Source organism: Aphis gossypii, chromosome 2 (assembly GCF_020184175.1).
Source record: "Aphis gossypii isolate Hap1 chromosome 2, ASM2018417v2, whole genome shotgun sequence".
NCBI lineage: Eukaryota > Metazoa > Arthropoda > Insecta > Hemiptera > Aphididae > Aphis > Aphis gossypii.
Window position 1 is genome coordinate 6,643,272 of NC_065531.1, and position 18,835 is coordinate 6,662,106.

An 18,835-nucleotide genomic window follows, 5' to 3' on the forward strand; every position below is an offset into this window, starting at 1 on the left:
TCCCATTCACGACAACTTGTATCGATTGGAGTTTACGCGACTCGCAAACGGCGGGCAATTCAATTGGCTTTGCAGTTTGCAATCGTTCTGGAAAATTAAAATTTCGCGTCTCGGATCCACGAGTACGCTATTACAAAAGGATCGTGAGAGTAAAAGCTAAAAGATGAAATTCGCTGAGCATTTGGCCGCTCACATCACACCCGAGTGGAGAAAACAATACATCAGTTATGAAGTAGGTCAAAATGTTATAACAATATATTTGAGAAAACAATATATTATGACGGACAACAGTATTCTTTTTTCTAATAATAATTTTTGAGGTCGGTTACATGTTTTTAATCTATTGTGTTTTATAGGAGATGAAGGAAATGTTGTATGCTGCTATCGAACAGGTACCAGCGCCCGAACAAGTGGACCCCGATTCGCTTTCACGATATTATGCCAAATTTGATGAAAAATTTTTCAGTTTTTGTGACAAAGAACTCGCTAAAATCAACACATTCTATTCAGGTTTCGAACAGCATTTATGATTTTGTTTGACACCTTCTCTGTGTGTGTTTACCCCAATAATAAAGTTGACGGGAAACGATTACTTGAAGCCTGCTGCTATTTCATCAATTCACATAATTATATCACTTGTGCATGTTATGGTTGCATGAACATTAAAATAGTGTGTGATGGTGTACCGATTAACAGTGCATAAAACAACTACACAATATAGTTCTGTACTCATACAGTGTGCCATAATATGTAAATACATTCATATATTTTTAACATAACATTGTAAATTGGTACCGATTCACCATGCACAAGTTAGAATTTATTGTTTTTTAAATTTAGAGTATCAAATTATTTACATAGTCTAATAATTGAACTAGATTATTATTTATGTTTATTTTTTCCAAAACTAAATAATGCTTATTCATTATTAATTTATATAATTTATTACTAATTAATTATATACTACATATTAAACCTAGCACTTAGGTATCTTTACATTTGAATAACTTATACCAACAATTAACCTAAAAGTATATCTCAGTATTTTAGTTACAATTATAACAATTGCTATAATCTAAAAAATATACCTATTCATAGTTCCTAGTTATAATTTTATAGTATGTTATGTTGAATTTATTAAGTTCCTAAAAGTAAATATTAAAAGTTTACAGATTTTTGTTTTGTTTTTTTTATTTGTATTCATATTCAGTATAATTATTAACTTGTTATTATTTTTATTAGTTATTCGTGAATTTATTTTAGTATTATGAAATAATAAATTTTCTATTCACAAAAAGCCTAATACACAAATAAGTATCTTTATTGAGTTTTAATTTTAATAATTGCTCATTTTAAATTACTTATGCACCATAAATTATTTTTAAAGTTTCACTCAACTTACAAAAAGCATATCTATAGGTTTTATATATCTCTAATTCACTCTTACTTTTAACAAAAATTATGGCTTAATACTCAAATTACCTACTTGCAATACCCGATAACTATTTAAACTGGATTAAAGACAAAAACAGTATTCATAAAAACCTTATACCAAAAATATGAATTAAGTTTCACAGTGTGAACACTATTTCATCTTTTAGAATTTAGGTAATGATATTATAAAAGACAATCAAAAATTAAAAAAAAAATTTTATTAATTATTAGTTTTACCATGCTACATTGTAAATATTCAACAATTTTAACAGAAATTAATATCCCACATGCATTCAAATCCACCATTCCATATTATTGTTTTCGGTTTTAAGAAGCCGGCAAATTTTATTATGGTTTAAATATTGGTTTTCAGTATTTGATTTGGAAAATGTCATATCAATAAATAAATTCATTATTTTAGGTGTAAAACCTTGCAGTAAAAATACTTTACTTTTTAGAGAATTTGAGTGTACAATTTATTGGTATAAAAGTCTAACACTCATTAAATACATCAAAGCTGTACTTCACTTTTTTATTTTGTGGTTTGATAATTATTCTAATTAAACAAAACATATAGGTTATTATATGTCATAATATATTAATATACACTAAAAACTAAAGAGTAAATACAGAAAATATGAAATTACATTTTTATCAGTGAATTTTCTTTATTTTTATTTTTGATAGTTGTAGACTTTTAGTTAATTAAATATCATAATAAATTAATGACTTATGCTTTGAAAGATGCATTAAATTATTACATCCTTTATAATGTTTGTTACAGGATGTGTTTATATTTTTTCAACCTTTTTGTAATGATAATATTGTATTATCAACATATTTTAGTTTGAGGAACAATAATAATGACATTCTTTTATTTATTAAATTACCTTCTTGGAACAATGTTACATGTACCTACTTAATGTACTAATGTAATAATTTGTTAAAATTTCTTGTATTTTTACAGTTCATTATGCTAGAATTTTTAGTGTTAAAATTTTATGTTGATTATTTATAAAACACACAGAAGTACTGTATCTGTATGATAGGTACCTATCTACTTTATAATAATACATGATACACATCACAGCTATAATATTTATGTAATAATGAATGAATATGTGTGATATGATGCAACCGTAGCTGAGAGTCAATGTTTACAACTTTACAAGTTATGAATTATAAATGAAATTTAAATTTTTATTAATTTAGGACAAAAAATTTACTATTGAAACTTTAAATTACACTTTTAAAATGTAATATAGTCGTTTTGTAAAAATAATGTTGGCACCTACTTACATTTTCCATCATTTTGGTTTTTCACCTTGACTGGAATTGACTGTCCTCATTCTAATTTTAAAATTAAAGACTCAATAATAATTATTATAAGATGTATCCATCTATTCACAGTAATTAGCATCCAGCTATATTTATATTAGTCATAGAGAACTCGTAGCTATTTCATTTAAAACATTCTAATAGAATGTAGAAGGATTTATGTTGAAATATATAAATAGGAAGGTAGGTAGGTAAATACTAATTTTAGTAGATATCTACCAATCACAAAACATAATATTAAAACTATAATAAATATTATTAGAACTGACTAAATAGTTATTAAAACAGTTTTATGTTTTATTCTATTGCGTTCTGTTATTTTAGGCATATACTTAATATCTATTGACTACTAATAATTTATATGAGTACATGATTAATCATTAATAATTACACTGATCAGATTTTTAGTGTCGGGTATCAAATTCTTTTAGATTCTGGGCGAGTATAACGTATTAGTTTTAAACTAATATTTTAAGCTATTTGCATATTACATTTAATTGTATTCAAGCTAATATACTCATAAATTTTACATATTAATTAATAAATATCGAAAATACAATTTTTTTGTAGACATACAAAGTTCTCATATATATTATATATATATATATATTTTTTTTTAAGAAAAATATACTATCTTTATAGAATGGTATGATAAGTGTACCTAAGTGTGAAGAGAGTAAGAAAAAAATAACAAGATATTACTTATTTAAAAAGTCATTCATTAGTAACATTTGGAAGTAGGTAGGTACCTATATCATAATTTTAAAAATCGATTCATCCGTTCTGCTGACTTTACAAAAATAAATTGACTATTAAGTAATAGGTACCTAATATAAATTAATTATTATATATTATCCAAGCCCCAAGGTATTCTGAAAAATAGAATCAATTTATTATTACATTTAAATACAACACAACCATTACAGTGATCTATCTACTTAATAACGAAATTTCGACTTACTGTAGAGCAAAGCAATTTTGTATTATAATATACAGGTACCCATAAAAACAATTAAACACGAATAAAAGATAAATAATTAAGTACTAAACATATAGCTGGCATTTTATTAATTTAAAAATTACCTTAAGTAGGTATCTATGTCTACATTATCTAAATTCTAATTAATCAATATCAAAACAATATGTACCCCTCTAACAATATTTCGGCAGCCCTCACGGAATTCGTATGTAGGTATATATTTATAAATAGTCACCTAAGTTACTTATAGATACAGTAGTTGTTTATAATATATTATAGTACTAACTTATGGATATGAAAATATATTGTTAATGGGTACCTACATCATTTTTACAGTTTAATTGTTATAAATTAAATATTAAAATACGCATCAATGCATTATTATTAATGATTATAGTAGAATATTGTTCAATAACGGATGATGAAAATTCAATGTATCATAGAAATTGTCTTTGTCAAACAAGAATTAAACCTAATCAGTACTTTTTCCATCAAATTTAATTGTTTGATTATTATTTATTAAAGCATATATATATATATATATATATATGCGCATATATTTTTATCTAATAGTACCTATAGTTAATAACTTATACTATGTTACATTGTTACATAATACATTTACAAATAAATTAGTGTAATTATGATTTACATAATGTTCTTATGATAGGTAGGTACTTGACCTGGGAAATAAAATGAATCAAAAAAAAAAAGAATATCAAAATAGGAACACAGAAGTAATAATGGTAGGTAACCTAACCTATCTACCTACTTCATTTGCATCCTTGTTGATTGATTTAAATGTGATTAAGAAAAGTGGTAGGATCAAATATTTGTAAATTAATTAATGTATTAACAAACATTGTAGTATATACCTAGGTTATAATTTATAAGGTAGGTATATAATATGTATATTGTGTATATTTTGTCATACAGAATAATTGTACGTGTACCTATAGTAAATTTAAACAAAGTAGGTATGTTTATCGCGAATATTTGCAATAGGTTATTAAAAATTATAATACCATATTTACCTATATTATAAACATATACATAAGATATGTAGATTATAGGTATCTATAAACCATCACAAGACACTGAAACATTAATTTTCAAAAGCGTTATTAACGTAGTATAAATTTAAATTTTTGTTAAAGATAACTCATTGGTATTAGTGTTGTAGTTTGTAAATATTTTCTAATGATGTATTGATGTGTCTATTAAGTATGAAATAAATAGTTTTCCTCCATTGGAATAATAATATCTAATAAACGATCCATACAATTATTATTATGATTAATTATTGTTTAGTTAGGTAGGTACATTATATAGCGAGCAGATTTAAATTTTAATAACTATTATTTTTAATTAGTATAATTGTGCGTTAAAACTAATAAAATATAATATAGGTACACATAGATCTTTATAAAACTAACATAATATAACGCGTTGTGTGTGATTCAATTTTATATTAAGAACAAATAAAATAGGTAATATTATCTATATTTGTATTTTGTGTTTTAAAAAAATCGTCTTAAAACAAAAATGAAATTATTATTTTATTTTGGTTGGTATCTATTTTTCTATCTGGAAAAATAACTTCGTAGATAGAACAAAAGGTTTTCAACGTAAATATAGGCAAATTAAAAATCTATAATGTGGATATAGATATCTATAAGATATGTAATGGTCTATATGATTCTCCAAAAATCTTTTAAAAAACAAATATATATCTATACCTACATGAAGTATTATTCAATACCTATATAATACGGGTAATAATAATATATTAAATACTATTTCAACATCTAAAATTATCCTTAAACGTTTTGAAATATTTATATATAATATATATATACCTGCATAATTATTCACAAGGAGAATGATTTTAATGCCAGCTTTTGCTGTGCAACTGGCAAGATATAATTCAAAGTTGTTTCTTTCTCAAGACCGATTATTGGCAAACCAACTTACTCATCAGTCACGCTTAGTATAACATAAATAATACAAATTTAAAAATAAAAAATTTAAATAAAATAATATTTCAATAAAAAGAACCACTCTATCAATGAAAATACCGTAAGAAATTTGATGACCAAAATATGGTTCGTTATAATAACATATTAATAAGGATAAACCATAATAAGCCACTGCCAATAAATTAGACCGCACTAACCTATTTATATAATATTATGGTTATCCATAAAACATGCCTTCTTGCCAAGATTTTCTAGTAATTTTTTCATTACTAAAATAGGGACGATAATTACAAAATTCTATTTTAATTCATCTTATTTCAAACCGACACGCAGCGTATAAACGTAGTTACATCAATAACTATAGGTACTATTTAATAATATAATATACATAAAATAATATGTAGGACCTAACATGTAATTTAAAATACATTTTACTAATATATAATATATCAATGTAGGATGCTGTAGAAATCAATAATAATCGGTATAGGAACTATTTTTTTCCAGTTGGGTACTATAGATTGACCACAAACACAGGGGCGTGCCGAGGAGGTTTTGGGGGTTCAAACCACCCCCAAATTGACTGGCTTATTTTTTTCAACTTAATGATATTTACAAAATAAAAAATATACATTAACATAATATTATGGGGAAATCCGATAATTATACATATAGTAATTAATATAAAAATAATACAATAATTGACGATCTTTTGTTTTTATTCCTTTTAGTACATTTTTGCGAATTTTATATTCATGGTACAACGGCAGGTTATTATCGCTATTTTTGGGGTTTTACGTTAATTTGAATGAAATCAGTTTTCACGTTGCCGTATGGGTCTTATCGATAACATAAAAATAATTTTATTACAACAAAAGCAAATCATAAATATTTGTAATCTTTCACATCATTTCTGTAGGTAACTGACAATACCAACATAGTATTTTCAATTTAATTTTGTCATTATCAACGGTAAAATAAACCTAGGTACTCTTACTTTATGTACAAACTTTCATTTGGTTCGTGTTTACCACGATTGGTGATCTGTTGTACCTACTCTTACGTTTATTATTTTGAAATTTATTTTCATACAGTTATTATTATTTAAAATACGTCAACATAATTGTACATTAAATTGTGAAGAAATAAACAACTAATTTAAAAAAAAGATTAGTGGAGATGACACTGCAGTAGATACAAATTTATTTTAACTGAATAAAAAATTAAAGTATAAAATGTATAATTATTGTTTTAAAAAAAATTAAGTGTAGAAAAAATAATAAAAAATAATATATACTTACATTTATTTAAATGATATTGTTCTAAGTATTGAAGTTTAACTTTAAAACTTTAAGATTAAACTAAACCATCCCCAAAAAGAAATCCTGGGCACGCCCCTGCACAAACATGTATTATATTTTTTGAATTATGTTCAAAATTCAAAAGCATAGGTTCAGAACTGGGCCCGACTTTGCGAATAGCTATTACTAATTAGTAAACACTTTATATTTATATATACCTTCAATAAAGAACTGAGTGAAAAAATTAATAGATAGTAGGTACCAGTTATTACAAGATTAAAATTATTTAAAAATTATTTTTCAAATACTTTTTGGATTTTATTTTAACTAATTAATTTTGTTGGATTTTTGTTAATATTTATCTTAGTAACTATTTATTGTGTAACCTTCGTTCTCTAGGTGTTATAATAAACAAAATAACGTTCTAAACTTTTATATTTGGTCTAAATAGCGAACTAATTTAATTTAGAAATCATACATATATATATTTAAAAATATTAATATGATAATATAGGGAGATCTTCTGTACCTATTTGATTGAATAACGTGTAAACATGTTAAACCAGGAAGTTGCTTAGCATACTGTTTGTATAGTAGTTGATGAATGTACATATTGAGTAGGTCACTGCGCATGGTTAAAAATGAATTGGTTGATAAATTATTGTATACGGTGAAAAACAGTTCTGAATAAATGTCAATATTTGAAATTCAAACTCTCTTATAAAATGTGGCTTTACCTAATTTTATTTAAAGATTTTTTATGAAAAATGATGAATTTTCTTTTTAAAATTTAAGAATAAAAATTAAAAATGTAATGCATTTTTAACAACAGAAAATCTTGTGTTTTTTGTATTTTTAACGAATTTCATCAAAATTTAAAATTCAAATACTTAGAATAATAAAAACCATGTATTTTTATAATTATTAAATTTGCAAGCCCTGTGTCTGAGGATACATTGTTTAATCAATATTTTTATAAAAAAAACTAAATAAATTCGAAAGGTACTTACCAATACCTAGCTTAACAATAGTATAAACATTTTAAAAATATAAGTATTTAAAGAAGATAATAATTTTAATAATTTATTGTAATATGTTTCAATTCCATGCAGCTAATAGTTTTTGAAAAATAAAAAATAATAAATATCGTTATTTATGTGTTGGGTGTATTATTCAATTTTTTCCAAATTTGAATTTGAATCGATCATAAAAATGTGAGTGTCTTTACGACCATATTTCTTTTATTTTCCAATTACAAAACTTATAGGTACTGAATATTATTTTTAATTTTCGAATTTTTTTATTCATAAATATAAATTAAACAAAGCTAAGTAATAAACATATACCTGGTTTTTTGTAATGTTGTTACAATTGATATTTTTTTTCAATTATTTAGAAAAGTACCTGGAAATGTCTACTTTTGATTTCTCAAAGTATATACTAGAATCAATATTTTACCATATCCCTTTTCATAGTTGAAGGTTGAAGCATTTTGTTTCTACTATAAAAAAGTCTCTGGACATACAAATCATTCAGCTTAGAATCTGAAAATTATAGTAGATATTTTTTGATTTGAAATCCTGAAATTTATCCAAACTTGATTAAATTACAATATATATATTAATTATATGTGGACTATGTGTGTTACTGTATGATAAGATATAATATATTAAATAAATTAAAAGCCGATTATCAAGTTGATAAATCAAACTTCTCGAATAATAAACTATAATGCACACGATCTTGTTGTGACTACACCTTACTGGTATTATACTATAATTGTCTAATACAGTCTATAGTATATTAATTAGTATTGCATTTGCAATGTTTTAGAAAAATTGGCAGAAGCAACCAGAAAATTTGCCAACCTCCAGAGTGACCTGAGAGAGGCTCAAGATGACAAAATCAAACCTAAAGATGCTAGTGGTAATCTGAAGCCTGTAAAACGAAAAATTCTTCGAAAAAACACCACAACACGTAAGACCCAAGAACTGAAGTTAGCTTTCAGTGAATTCTATCTGAGTTTAATTCTACTGCAGAACTACCAAAATTTAAACTACACTGGCTTTCGAAAGATTATGAAAAAACATGACAAGGTATATTTGCAGAGTAATGTTAATTATTTTTTATTACTGTATAGTGTATACTAACGGACATTATGATTATGTATTTTGATTTCCATATTAATAATTAAAAATGTACCTGGATTACTGACTTATAACAATATTAATTATTTATTAATTTCAATCCCCTCAAGCGTTTTAACCTTGTAAGTTGTAGTAAACATAATAATTCTGTTTGAATCAGATTTTACGCCGTACGTGCATCATGTAGACTGAAAACACGACAATCAATAGGAATTAATAATAAATATACCGTTTAATTTTTTTTTGGCTTCTAAAATGTTATCGTTTATGAAAAACTACTACTTAACATGCTAAACATTATTCTCGTACAACACTTACACACTTATGAGCTCTTGTTCCATACAGTTATTCACGGTTGTCTGTTATTATTCAAACCAGTTATTTGTTCAATTATTGCTGTAAAATTAATCGGGCTATGTTCGCGTTAACCGTATACTGACCAAATAATCATCTTTTCGGTTTAATACATATTATTACAGCAACCAGCTATGATACTATATTATTATTATATTATGTGAATAAATGGTGGGTCCTATAATATTAGAAAGAAAAACCTAAAATGTGTAATTTATGCAAATGGTTACATGAAGAATATTATAGAATAGGTATATTTTTCATTCTTTTAAACTTTTGAAAAAAAATACTTTAAGTAATTTAATATTTAAGTAACCACGTAATTACAACAAATATTAGTATAATGTATCTAATTGTAATTGTATATCGAATAAATGAGGTATATTGAGCCTGTTATTTTTACGGGTCGAATTATTAATTTTTCTAGGAAATATAACTTAAATAATATATTATAGTATACATAATTTATATTTATATTTAATAATTATATTTTATGACACAAAATCGATAAATCTTCTTATTCTTAACTCATAGTTTATACAGGCGTGTCTCAAGGAGAGATTTTAAGGTTTCACCTCCCCCGCCGAAATTTCAAGAAAATTATTAAATATGTTTTTTTTTTATATTAAAGTGGGAAACTGTATAACTTAAACATCCTAAACTCCCCTCCAAGTTACTTACAATGTTCGGTTAGTGCCTGATAATGTTAACCAGAAGAATTTCTCATGTATTAACCGATATAATTCTACCAGTTAGTCTTACTGACACTTAACCGGACATTGAAAGAACGACCCTTAGATTTATAATAAACTAAGTAATGTAGGTATATATTATGTTTTAAAAATATTCCAAATTTCTATTAAAACCATTTTGTACATTACTTCTACATAACAAATTTAAAATTTAAATAAATTACATTTTATTTTATTAACATACAACAACTGTAAAATGTTTTCCGTATTTTAACGTTGATCTATATTATGTCTGTGTGTCGTTCGTTTAAGTTACTGGGTTCGGAGGGCGGTTCCGGAGGTCGGTGGAGATCAGAAGTAGTGGAAAACGCTCATTTCTATTGCAACAAAGATATCGACCGGTTGATAAGTGAAACCGAGGCTACCGTCACACAAGGTCTGGAAGGGGGAGATCGCCAAAGGGCCATGAAGAGACTGCGAGTACCACCACTCGGCGAACAGCAATCGCCTTGGATCACGTTCAAAGTTGGCTTATTTTCCGGCGCTTTTGTCGTTATGTTGCTTGCGGTAGTCATCACCGGTGAGTGAATTAAAAAAATGTAGCATCTATAGACATCATATAGACAAAGTAAGTACGAGTATAATTTGTTTGAGTTTATACAAACAAAATAGGTACCTCGAAAATAATAATATGTAATATCAATGTATCATCATAATATGTAGGGTATTTTTCGTTACTGCATGTATTGTACACTTATGAAGTATTCGCGTTAAACTGTAAAATCAGATTTTTGAATCGATGTGGTGAAATTATCTCGATGATAAAGACTTTTAGTCCGTTGACATATTATTATTTAACTTTTATAATAACACAACTAATGTCACGATTATAAATAAATCGTCTACATAACCGAAATCCATTGAGGTGGAAAAATTCATAAATGTTATACTTGTATCTAATCTAGTAAGTCATCCCTTGTACTATCTGATCGGTCCAGCTAGAAAATAATTCATAGTCGCTTTTTATCGTTGATTCGTAGGCATCGCTCACAGTAACGAGAACACGGACTGGCGAGTGATGGTCAGGCTCTACCGGGGACCACTGTTGTTGGTCATATTCCTATTTCTCATGGGCATAAATGTTTACTGCTGGCGTTCGTCAGGCGTCAACCACGTTCTCATCTTCGAGTTAGATCCTAGAAACCACCTGACCGAGCAGCACATCATGGAGTTAGCTACCGTTTTCGGCCTGGTGTGGGCCGGCTCGGCGCTGATATTCCTGTACAGCGAAAAGCTACACATACCGCCGTACATAAACCCGCTGATCCTGGCAGTGCTCATGATTGCGTTCTTGTTCAATCCCACCAAGACGCTACGGCATGATGCCCGTTTCTGGGTGCTGCGCGTGGCGGTAAGCTATACGACTTTGTAGTTTCGTATCTGTATGTATATCCGTATAATATGGTGATCCTATTTTTTGTTCATACGTTTTTTATAAATCTTACTCACTCTCAAAAAAATAAATGCAGACAAATTGATTACTTGCAGCACTGATTTAACTCGTGTTATAAAAGCTCAGGAGTTGTATGAAAAGAACATTTTTGGATATCATTATATTCTTAAATATTATAATCATTATACGTAGCTTAAGAAAAAAAAAATTACCATATTATTAATTTATTTATTTTTTATATTAGCTATAATATTATCATAAAATATTAAACTCAACAATTAAAACTGCACTATACATAATAATATCATAATTTATCAAATATTAATTCTTTATAAATATTAAACTTTTTTAAATAATTGAATTATGCCAAAGACTATTATAGATCATCAAAAAATTATAATATTCAAAAATTTTTATTTTCCATTTCATCAACACCAACAATGACTAGGTTTTAAAAATAACCCTGTGAAAAATAAATACATGTTTGTGTTTTATTATGACGCAGGTACGCATACTGTTCGCACCGTTTTTCTACGTTGGTTTCGCAGACTTTTGGCTGGCCGATCAATTGACTAGCCTGGTGCCTGCGTTGCTGGACTTTCAGTACCTCGTGTGCTTCTATTTGACCAACGACAAGTGGATGTCAAATAAAAGTAATGGACTTTGATCACAAATATTGCATACTTATAATAGTATAGTTAAAAGTCATTACTAAAAAACTAAAACTTATATTATAATAATAAGTAGTTTTCGATAAACGTGTCAAAATTAGTATATCCACTAATTTACTTCGAAAGAGTTTATTATATGTTCAAAGTAAATGCTTAATACATGGTGATGACGTCAAATCGACTACAAACATTTTCATTGACATTTTGTCTGTTTTAAATTATAAATATTCAAGAAATATTTATAGATATTTTATGAATATATATGTTTTTTTACAGTTTATTGATTTGCACGTTGTAATTTATGTTTAAATATATTTACCAAAATTCATAGAGTACCTACCTATTATACATCATGTCATCATATGTATAATATAAGAAGAAATATTTGAAAACTAACAGACCCTTATCTCGTGTCTTATATATTATATACAGCAATCGATATAGACGGCAGCAAGTGCGTGGAACGCGTGTGGCTATTGCGGCCATTCGTCGCGTGCTTGCCTGCGTGGTTCCGATTCATGCAATGCCTGAGACGGTATCGGGACTCACGAGAAGCGTTCCCTCATCTGGCCAACGCCGCCAAATACGCAACTACCTTCTTCGTGATAACGTTCTCATTTTTAAACCTTCAATACGCAAGTAAGATGGATCGATTATAATATGTCTGTTTTATTTTAATATACATTGTAAAATTTTAAAGATCAAAATTAAATTTTTTTTTAAATTGTCGACCAAAAATCGCAAAACTTAAAAAAGGTTGCACTTAAAAAACAAAAAGTTTGTTTCACCAATATAACGGATGTAACAAATAAATGGTAATATAAGGTGTATTTATACTTTTTCCAAAAAGAATTTCGAAATAATTTAATATCTTTAAAAAAATAATTACTGATCTTTTTTAAAATAATCACCTTATACATTATGTTTGGGCCGTCTAGAAACGAGGCTCAGAAAAGTTAGCATAGTGTTTTTTCTAAACTTAAACTAAGAAAAAATGTTTTTAATTAGTCTGTTTGCTATAACTATTACAATACGTATCATCTTCATTTACACTGTATTGTAATATGTGTAATATATAATAAATCGAATAATTAACAGTCATTGTTTTTTTAAAAAAATGTATTTATAGAGAATAATCCCAAAGAAGACTCGAGTGTTTTCTTTTACCTATGGATATCAGCATCCATATTTAGTTCCCTATATTCTTATATATGGGATATCAAAATGGATTGGGGACTTTTTGATCGGAACGCCGGTGAGAATAGATTCCTTCGTGAAGAAATCGTGTACTCGTCAACAGTAAGTAATACTAAACAGGTATATTATTACATTAATCGTAGTAAACAGATTTTAAAGTTACATTTGTGAAAATACGAGTTTGAGTTAGTCTAATTTTTTATTTGATCACTTACATAAATTTTCGATGAAACATATTATCTAAAAAAAATAAAAATAAAAATAAAAAAATTATGCTAGATTTCTTATTTTTAATAATTTACTAAAAACAAATGCAACAATGTAGGTATATAAACAAAAAAATATTCGATTTTTGTGAGCTAAACTAAATTTATGTGTGACTGTGTGAGCCACCCTATAACAGCATAATATCATGATTGAAAAATTTAAAAATAAACCTCTGCAATTCTTGCGAAATTCATTGATATAACTTTTATTGAAATTGATCAAGTAGTTTTAGAGATATTCCGGGAAAGGATGGATATTGATATTTACAAAACAAAAATAACGAAAATATAGTTGGTATATTGTTGTAAAACCAATTCAATAATATGTTCAACTAAATAATTAAACAAAGCTTAGAATCTAAAATAAATATAATGATAGGTATTTAAATTATGTATAGGTAAATTTTTGCAAATGGTTATCATTATACGTGTTTAATTGCACTGAATTCGTTCTACAAAATACGATATATATTTGTGTATTAAAATTAATTAATGTATTAATGCGTGTTATTCAGTGTTAGACATTAGAACACACACAGTGTAATGTACCTACATTATTCGTATTAATGAGTACTTTTGCCTTTTGGTTGTACAAGATAGAACATAATTAACCGATAATGATCATAATTCTAAATAAATAATGGTTTTACTTAATTGTTGAAAATTTCCAGTTTAAGTTAACAATATACACTACACGAAAATTCCAATAAAAATAAGTTTTAAACAAAACTTGTATCTACATCTATTATACATAGATCAGTGACGCAGTGGTATTATGTAAAGAATTCTCGATGAAGAGGGTCAGAGTAATATGGTAATGAATCAAAAAAGGTTTAGGTATAGTTCATTACAATTTTATTTTAGTGACTATAAATATTATAATAATACTATAAGGTTTAATGTTTATAACGATTTTAATAGAAAGGCTGTGGGTGATTTATAATCCCAAATACTTTTTCCGTTTTAATGTCCCCTGAATTGATTTGTCACGTAGCATTCTTGATTTTATTTTTAATCGATTAATGTTTGCATATAAATTGCATAAAATTTAATTGTTATCATGTCAATATCTCACCCATTTTTAACTGAAATTTTATCGTAGAACAAATATTGACATTTTAAAACGGCCTAATATTTATTTTATTTTATTTTCAGGCATTTTACTATATCGCGATCGTCGAAGATTTTGTATTACGTTTTGGTTGGGCGCTATCAATGTCTCTTACCGAAATGGGCTATGTTCATGGTGACTTAATGGTATCCATTTTGTCGCCTCTTGAAGTAATGAGGTTAGTTTACCGTATTGTGTCATATATAAATTATAACATCTTAAATATTGCAAATGTTGTTTACAGTTGAATATTATTTTAGTTATAATTAGCTAATGTATTCCGTCATTCCGAAACAGTTTAAAGACTATTACAATTTTCTTTAACGGTAAAACCGATTTTGTAAATACATTCACATATCTCAAGTTCCGTAGTAATCTATTAACTTAAAACGTGATTAATTATTGAAGTGTCTCATGATTGATATAATTATATATCACTCATCTATTTATATGAATATACTATAGGTCATAGGATATTAGAAGTATTTAATGTCAATTGAAAGAATTTTGAAATTATTAAAAGTTATTCGAGTTTACTATTTATTACGTCGAAATCAAAACCTCACAAAATTATATTAGAGTAATTTTTATTTTTAAATAAACAACGCGTATCTACGAATATTAACTGTTGAGATATTATTCATATTATTTTAAATCAATAGAATCAATCAATCGAAATATTAAAATGTATTTATTAAATTCTCAAGGTAAAATGTATTGTACTCGTACTTTTTCATTAATTTCTGTTTAAAACACTTAATATTAATAATTAATAAAATTATACAATATATCATACAAGTGTTTTGGCCTTGAATACGCGCATTGTGTATTTTTGCTCATAATGAATAATTGCCTTTTAAAGTCCAAAATCGAAAGATAAGTATTCAGTTTCACTTTATGTTCCGAAATAATTGATATTTTTATTATCATTATAACTATATTTACTATTTTGCATTGAAAAAATATATAAGAGTAGGCACTATAGGCACTTACTACTGAGATTACAAGGTAAAAAAAAAAGTTAATTAATAAACAAAGATAATTAAATACGAGAAAATAGAGAGAATTTATTTTTAGGATCTCAAATCATATTACAAAACTTTGTATTCGCATTAATTATACCTAATATTGTTATTTGTAATGCATTATAGGTTAAATACTTGAATGTATACTCTAAAGTCGCTAATACGATCAAAAAGAAGAAAGTTTGAAATTAACACGGTCAATTATTTTGGCTAGTAAAAAATTAATCGCTCAATAAATTATAATTTAATTTAATCCGTGAAATTAATCGAATACATACAAATTTTCCATATAATTTTGATGTTCTATAATAGATTATAATATTGTTAGTGTATTTTTTTTAACTGTGTACTACATTACTATATACTAAGTACGATCTAAAGACAAAAAGTTAACTTATTTCATTTCAAATATTTATTTTAACAAAAAAATTATTATTAATGTAGTTTATTATTTCCCAACACGTAATTAATATGTCAGTGCGTATGTATTTATTTAACTTAAGCAAATAATTTTTTGGATATTTTAAAACATACCTAATTATGTAATATTTATTGTACACATGATTGCTTAAATTAAATGAATTTATGTGTTTTTTGATTTTTCGATACACGAAACTGTTTTTAGGTTGGTACATACTATACAATTTAATACTTATATTTAATTTGTTTTTAAATAGGTACCTATCTACCTACATGTTAAGAAATAAAATTAATTACTTATTTCATATGCATTTTTTTTAAATTTTAAATGTCTCTAGAGCAATGAAAAATATAAATTATGATGAATCTGTAAAATTTAAATTGCTAATAATATATTTCCTACTCATTATTTTTAAGTATTTGTATAGTCATCGTGGTTAAAATAAATTAAATTTTTTTTCAACCGTTTTATTCGAAACTATAATTTATCATATTAAGTATAGAATACTGTTAGAATTTCTTTATTTAGCAATATGCCTATACTTACTCACTTATTAATTGTATTTTATTATTTCATTAAAACCATTATTGTGGTAGCGATCTTTCTGATCATGTAGTTATACGTAATTGTGTATGTATAGTACATAATAACAATAATTTCCCAAAACAAAATCACGTCGTAGTTAAAGAATTGACGCATAAAAAAACATTGATTAGACTCGTGTTACTGCACATATTACCAATATCAATAATTTTTTTTTTTTTAATAAACCACAATAATATATAATTGGTACTTAGGTACTATAGATATGCTGATATAATATTGTATAACGGATTGTTTATATAAAAAATAAAAGTATTGTAACCTCCCTTAGAAACCTTCAAATAGCGGACGTTATTTAGGAAACAAACTACAACATTTTTACGAGATACATTATCTGAATAGTAGACAATTCCGAATAGTTTCAACAACCCACAGTCCACAGTATCTGACATTCAGGGATTTCACTGTAATATATTTTAAAATACCCTGTCTTTCGTTAGATAATATGCATATCTACTATTTTATTGCTATTTATAGTGTCTATATTATGAATCAATTAATTTTCACTTGTTACCTGTTATACATATATTATACATTTATGTACTTCTATGTTATATGCTCACCATAGGAGATTCGTTTGGAATTTTTTCCGGCTTGAAAACGAACACTTGAACAACTGCGGTCGGTTCCGAGCCGTTAGAGATATTTCGGTAGCACCCATCGACAGCTCGGATCAAACTCACATCCTACGACTTATGGACGAACCGCTGACACCACATGATCTGAACAGAAACCGGAGGAACAAGGTGACCGGCGGTGGTGGTATCGGAAAGAAGATACCGAATCTCACGTTCCAGCCCAGTCGGTCGGTAGATGAACAGGCATCGCTCATCTTAGCCAGCTTGGGTACTCGCTGAATTTCCCGAACCATTGATGCGACTTAGAGCTACTCGGTTACTCCCCCCTCCTCAGAAATGAATTTTAGAAAAAAATAAAAGTCGTGTACTTTGTATCAATTATGATATTGTATTGTTACTGACTAAAATTATCTACGACGAACAAACTTCTCGAGGCTTCGGGGTTAATCCATTATAATATAAGTCGTTAATTTAAAAAAAGTCATCTGGTCCCCCCCCCTCCTTCTAAGTGAAATCTTAAGTGTCAATTTTTATTTTTTTTCTACGCACAATAATTTATTATGAATTTTATTTCAATGTATTCCTACCTAGCACTATTTATATTATTAAACGTTAAGATACAATATTCCGTAAAAATAAGATCCATCTCAGCATCACTCTTCCTTATTATAATTAAGTAGGTTTTTTTATTTGTACTCACCTATTTTATTATTTTATTATTTCTTACAACGTTGTACAATATTATTATTCAATTTTAAGATGCCAATAATGTGACACAAATCAAAAAAAAAAATGTTTACGTTCTAATCATCATTTGATGTATCAAACTTTGATCGAAATTTGATGTAAAATTAAAATATAATTATGCATATTTTAAAAGACACGTTCGTACTCTACAATATTAAAAGTATTACACTACTGAAAAGTTTTGTATAAAATAACATTGGATTTAATTTTTTTCATTAAATATTATTAAGAAATTATAACTTACGTAAGACAAGACATCATAATTAACGTATAATATAATAAGAAATGAATCATTTTTATCTTAAATATACAGTATTATATACTATTTTCTCTAGAAAATGTATTGTAGGTGTGATATTTCTATATTTTTATTCTTAATTTTAAAAATTAATGTTTTTTTAATTCTATGTTATTAGAAAATAATTAAATGTTGTTTAAAAATATTATTTAAGTAGAGATATTTTCGATAAATTGTATTAAAATTTATATTTGTTGAAAAAAAGTGAGAAATTGTAAAAAAAAAATTGTTTAAAGTATAA

General features: G+C 26.4%; 1 protein-coding gene across 1 annotated transcript; it reads left to right on the forward strand.

Moving 5' to 3' along the window:
• The first annotated feature begins 8 nt into the window (after positions 1 to 8).
• On the forward strand, positions 9 to 18,294 carry LOC114125845 (xenotropic and polytropic retrovirus receptor 1-like). The gene is made up of 10 exons (XM_027989640.2): positions 9 to 232; positions 357 to 510; positions 8,865 to 9,127; positions 10,537 to 10,804; positions 11,265 to 11,635; positions 12,183 to 12,330; positions 12,781 to 12,987; positions 13,478 to 13,647; positions 14,967 to 15,100; positions 17,540 to 18,294. The coding sequence occupies exons 1-10, from the start codon at positions 164 to 166 to the stop codon at positions 17,826 to 17,828; spliced, it is 2,073 nt and encodes a 690-aa protein (XP_027845441.1). The 5' UTR covers positions 9 to 163; the 3' UTR covers positions 17,829 to 18,294.
• The last annotated feature ends 541 nt before the right edge of the window (positions 18,295 to 18,835 follow it).

Bases quoted from the DNA above. Each gene is read 5' to 3' on its own strand.
- LOC114125845 (XM_027989640.2), top strand. From the start codon at position 164: ATGAAATTCGCTGAGCATTTGGCCGCTCACATCACACCCGAGTGGAGA. The intron at 233-356 runs GTAGGTCAAAAT...TGTGTTTTATAG, and splicing joins AACAATACATCAGTTATGAA to GAGATGAAGGAAATGTTGTA. The intron at 11,636-12,182 runs GTAAGCTATACG...ATTATGACGCAG, and splicing joins TCTGGGTGCTGCGCGTGGCG to GTACGCATACTGTTCGCACC.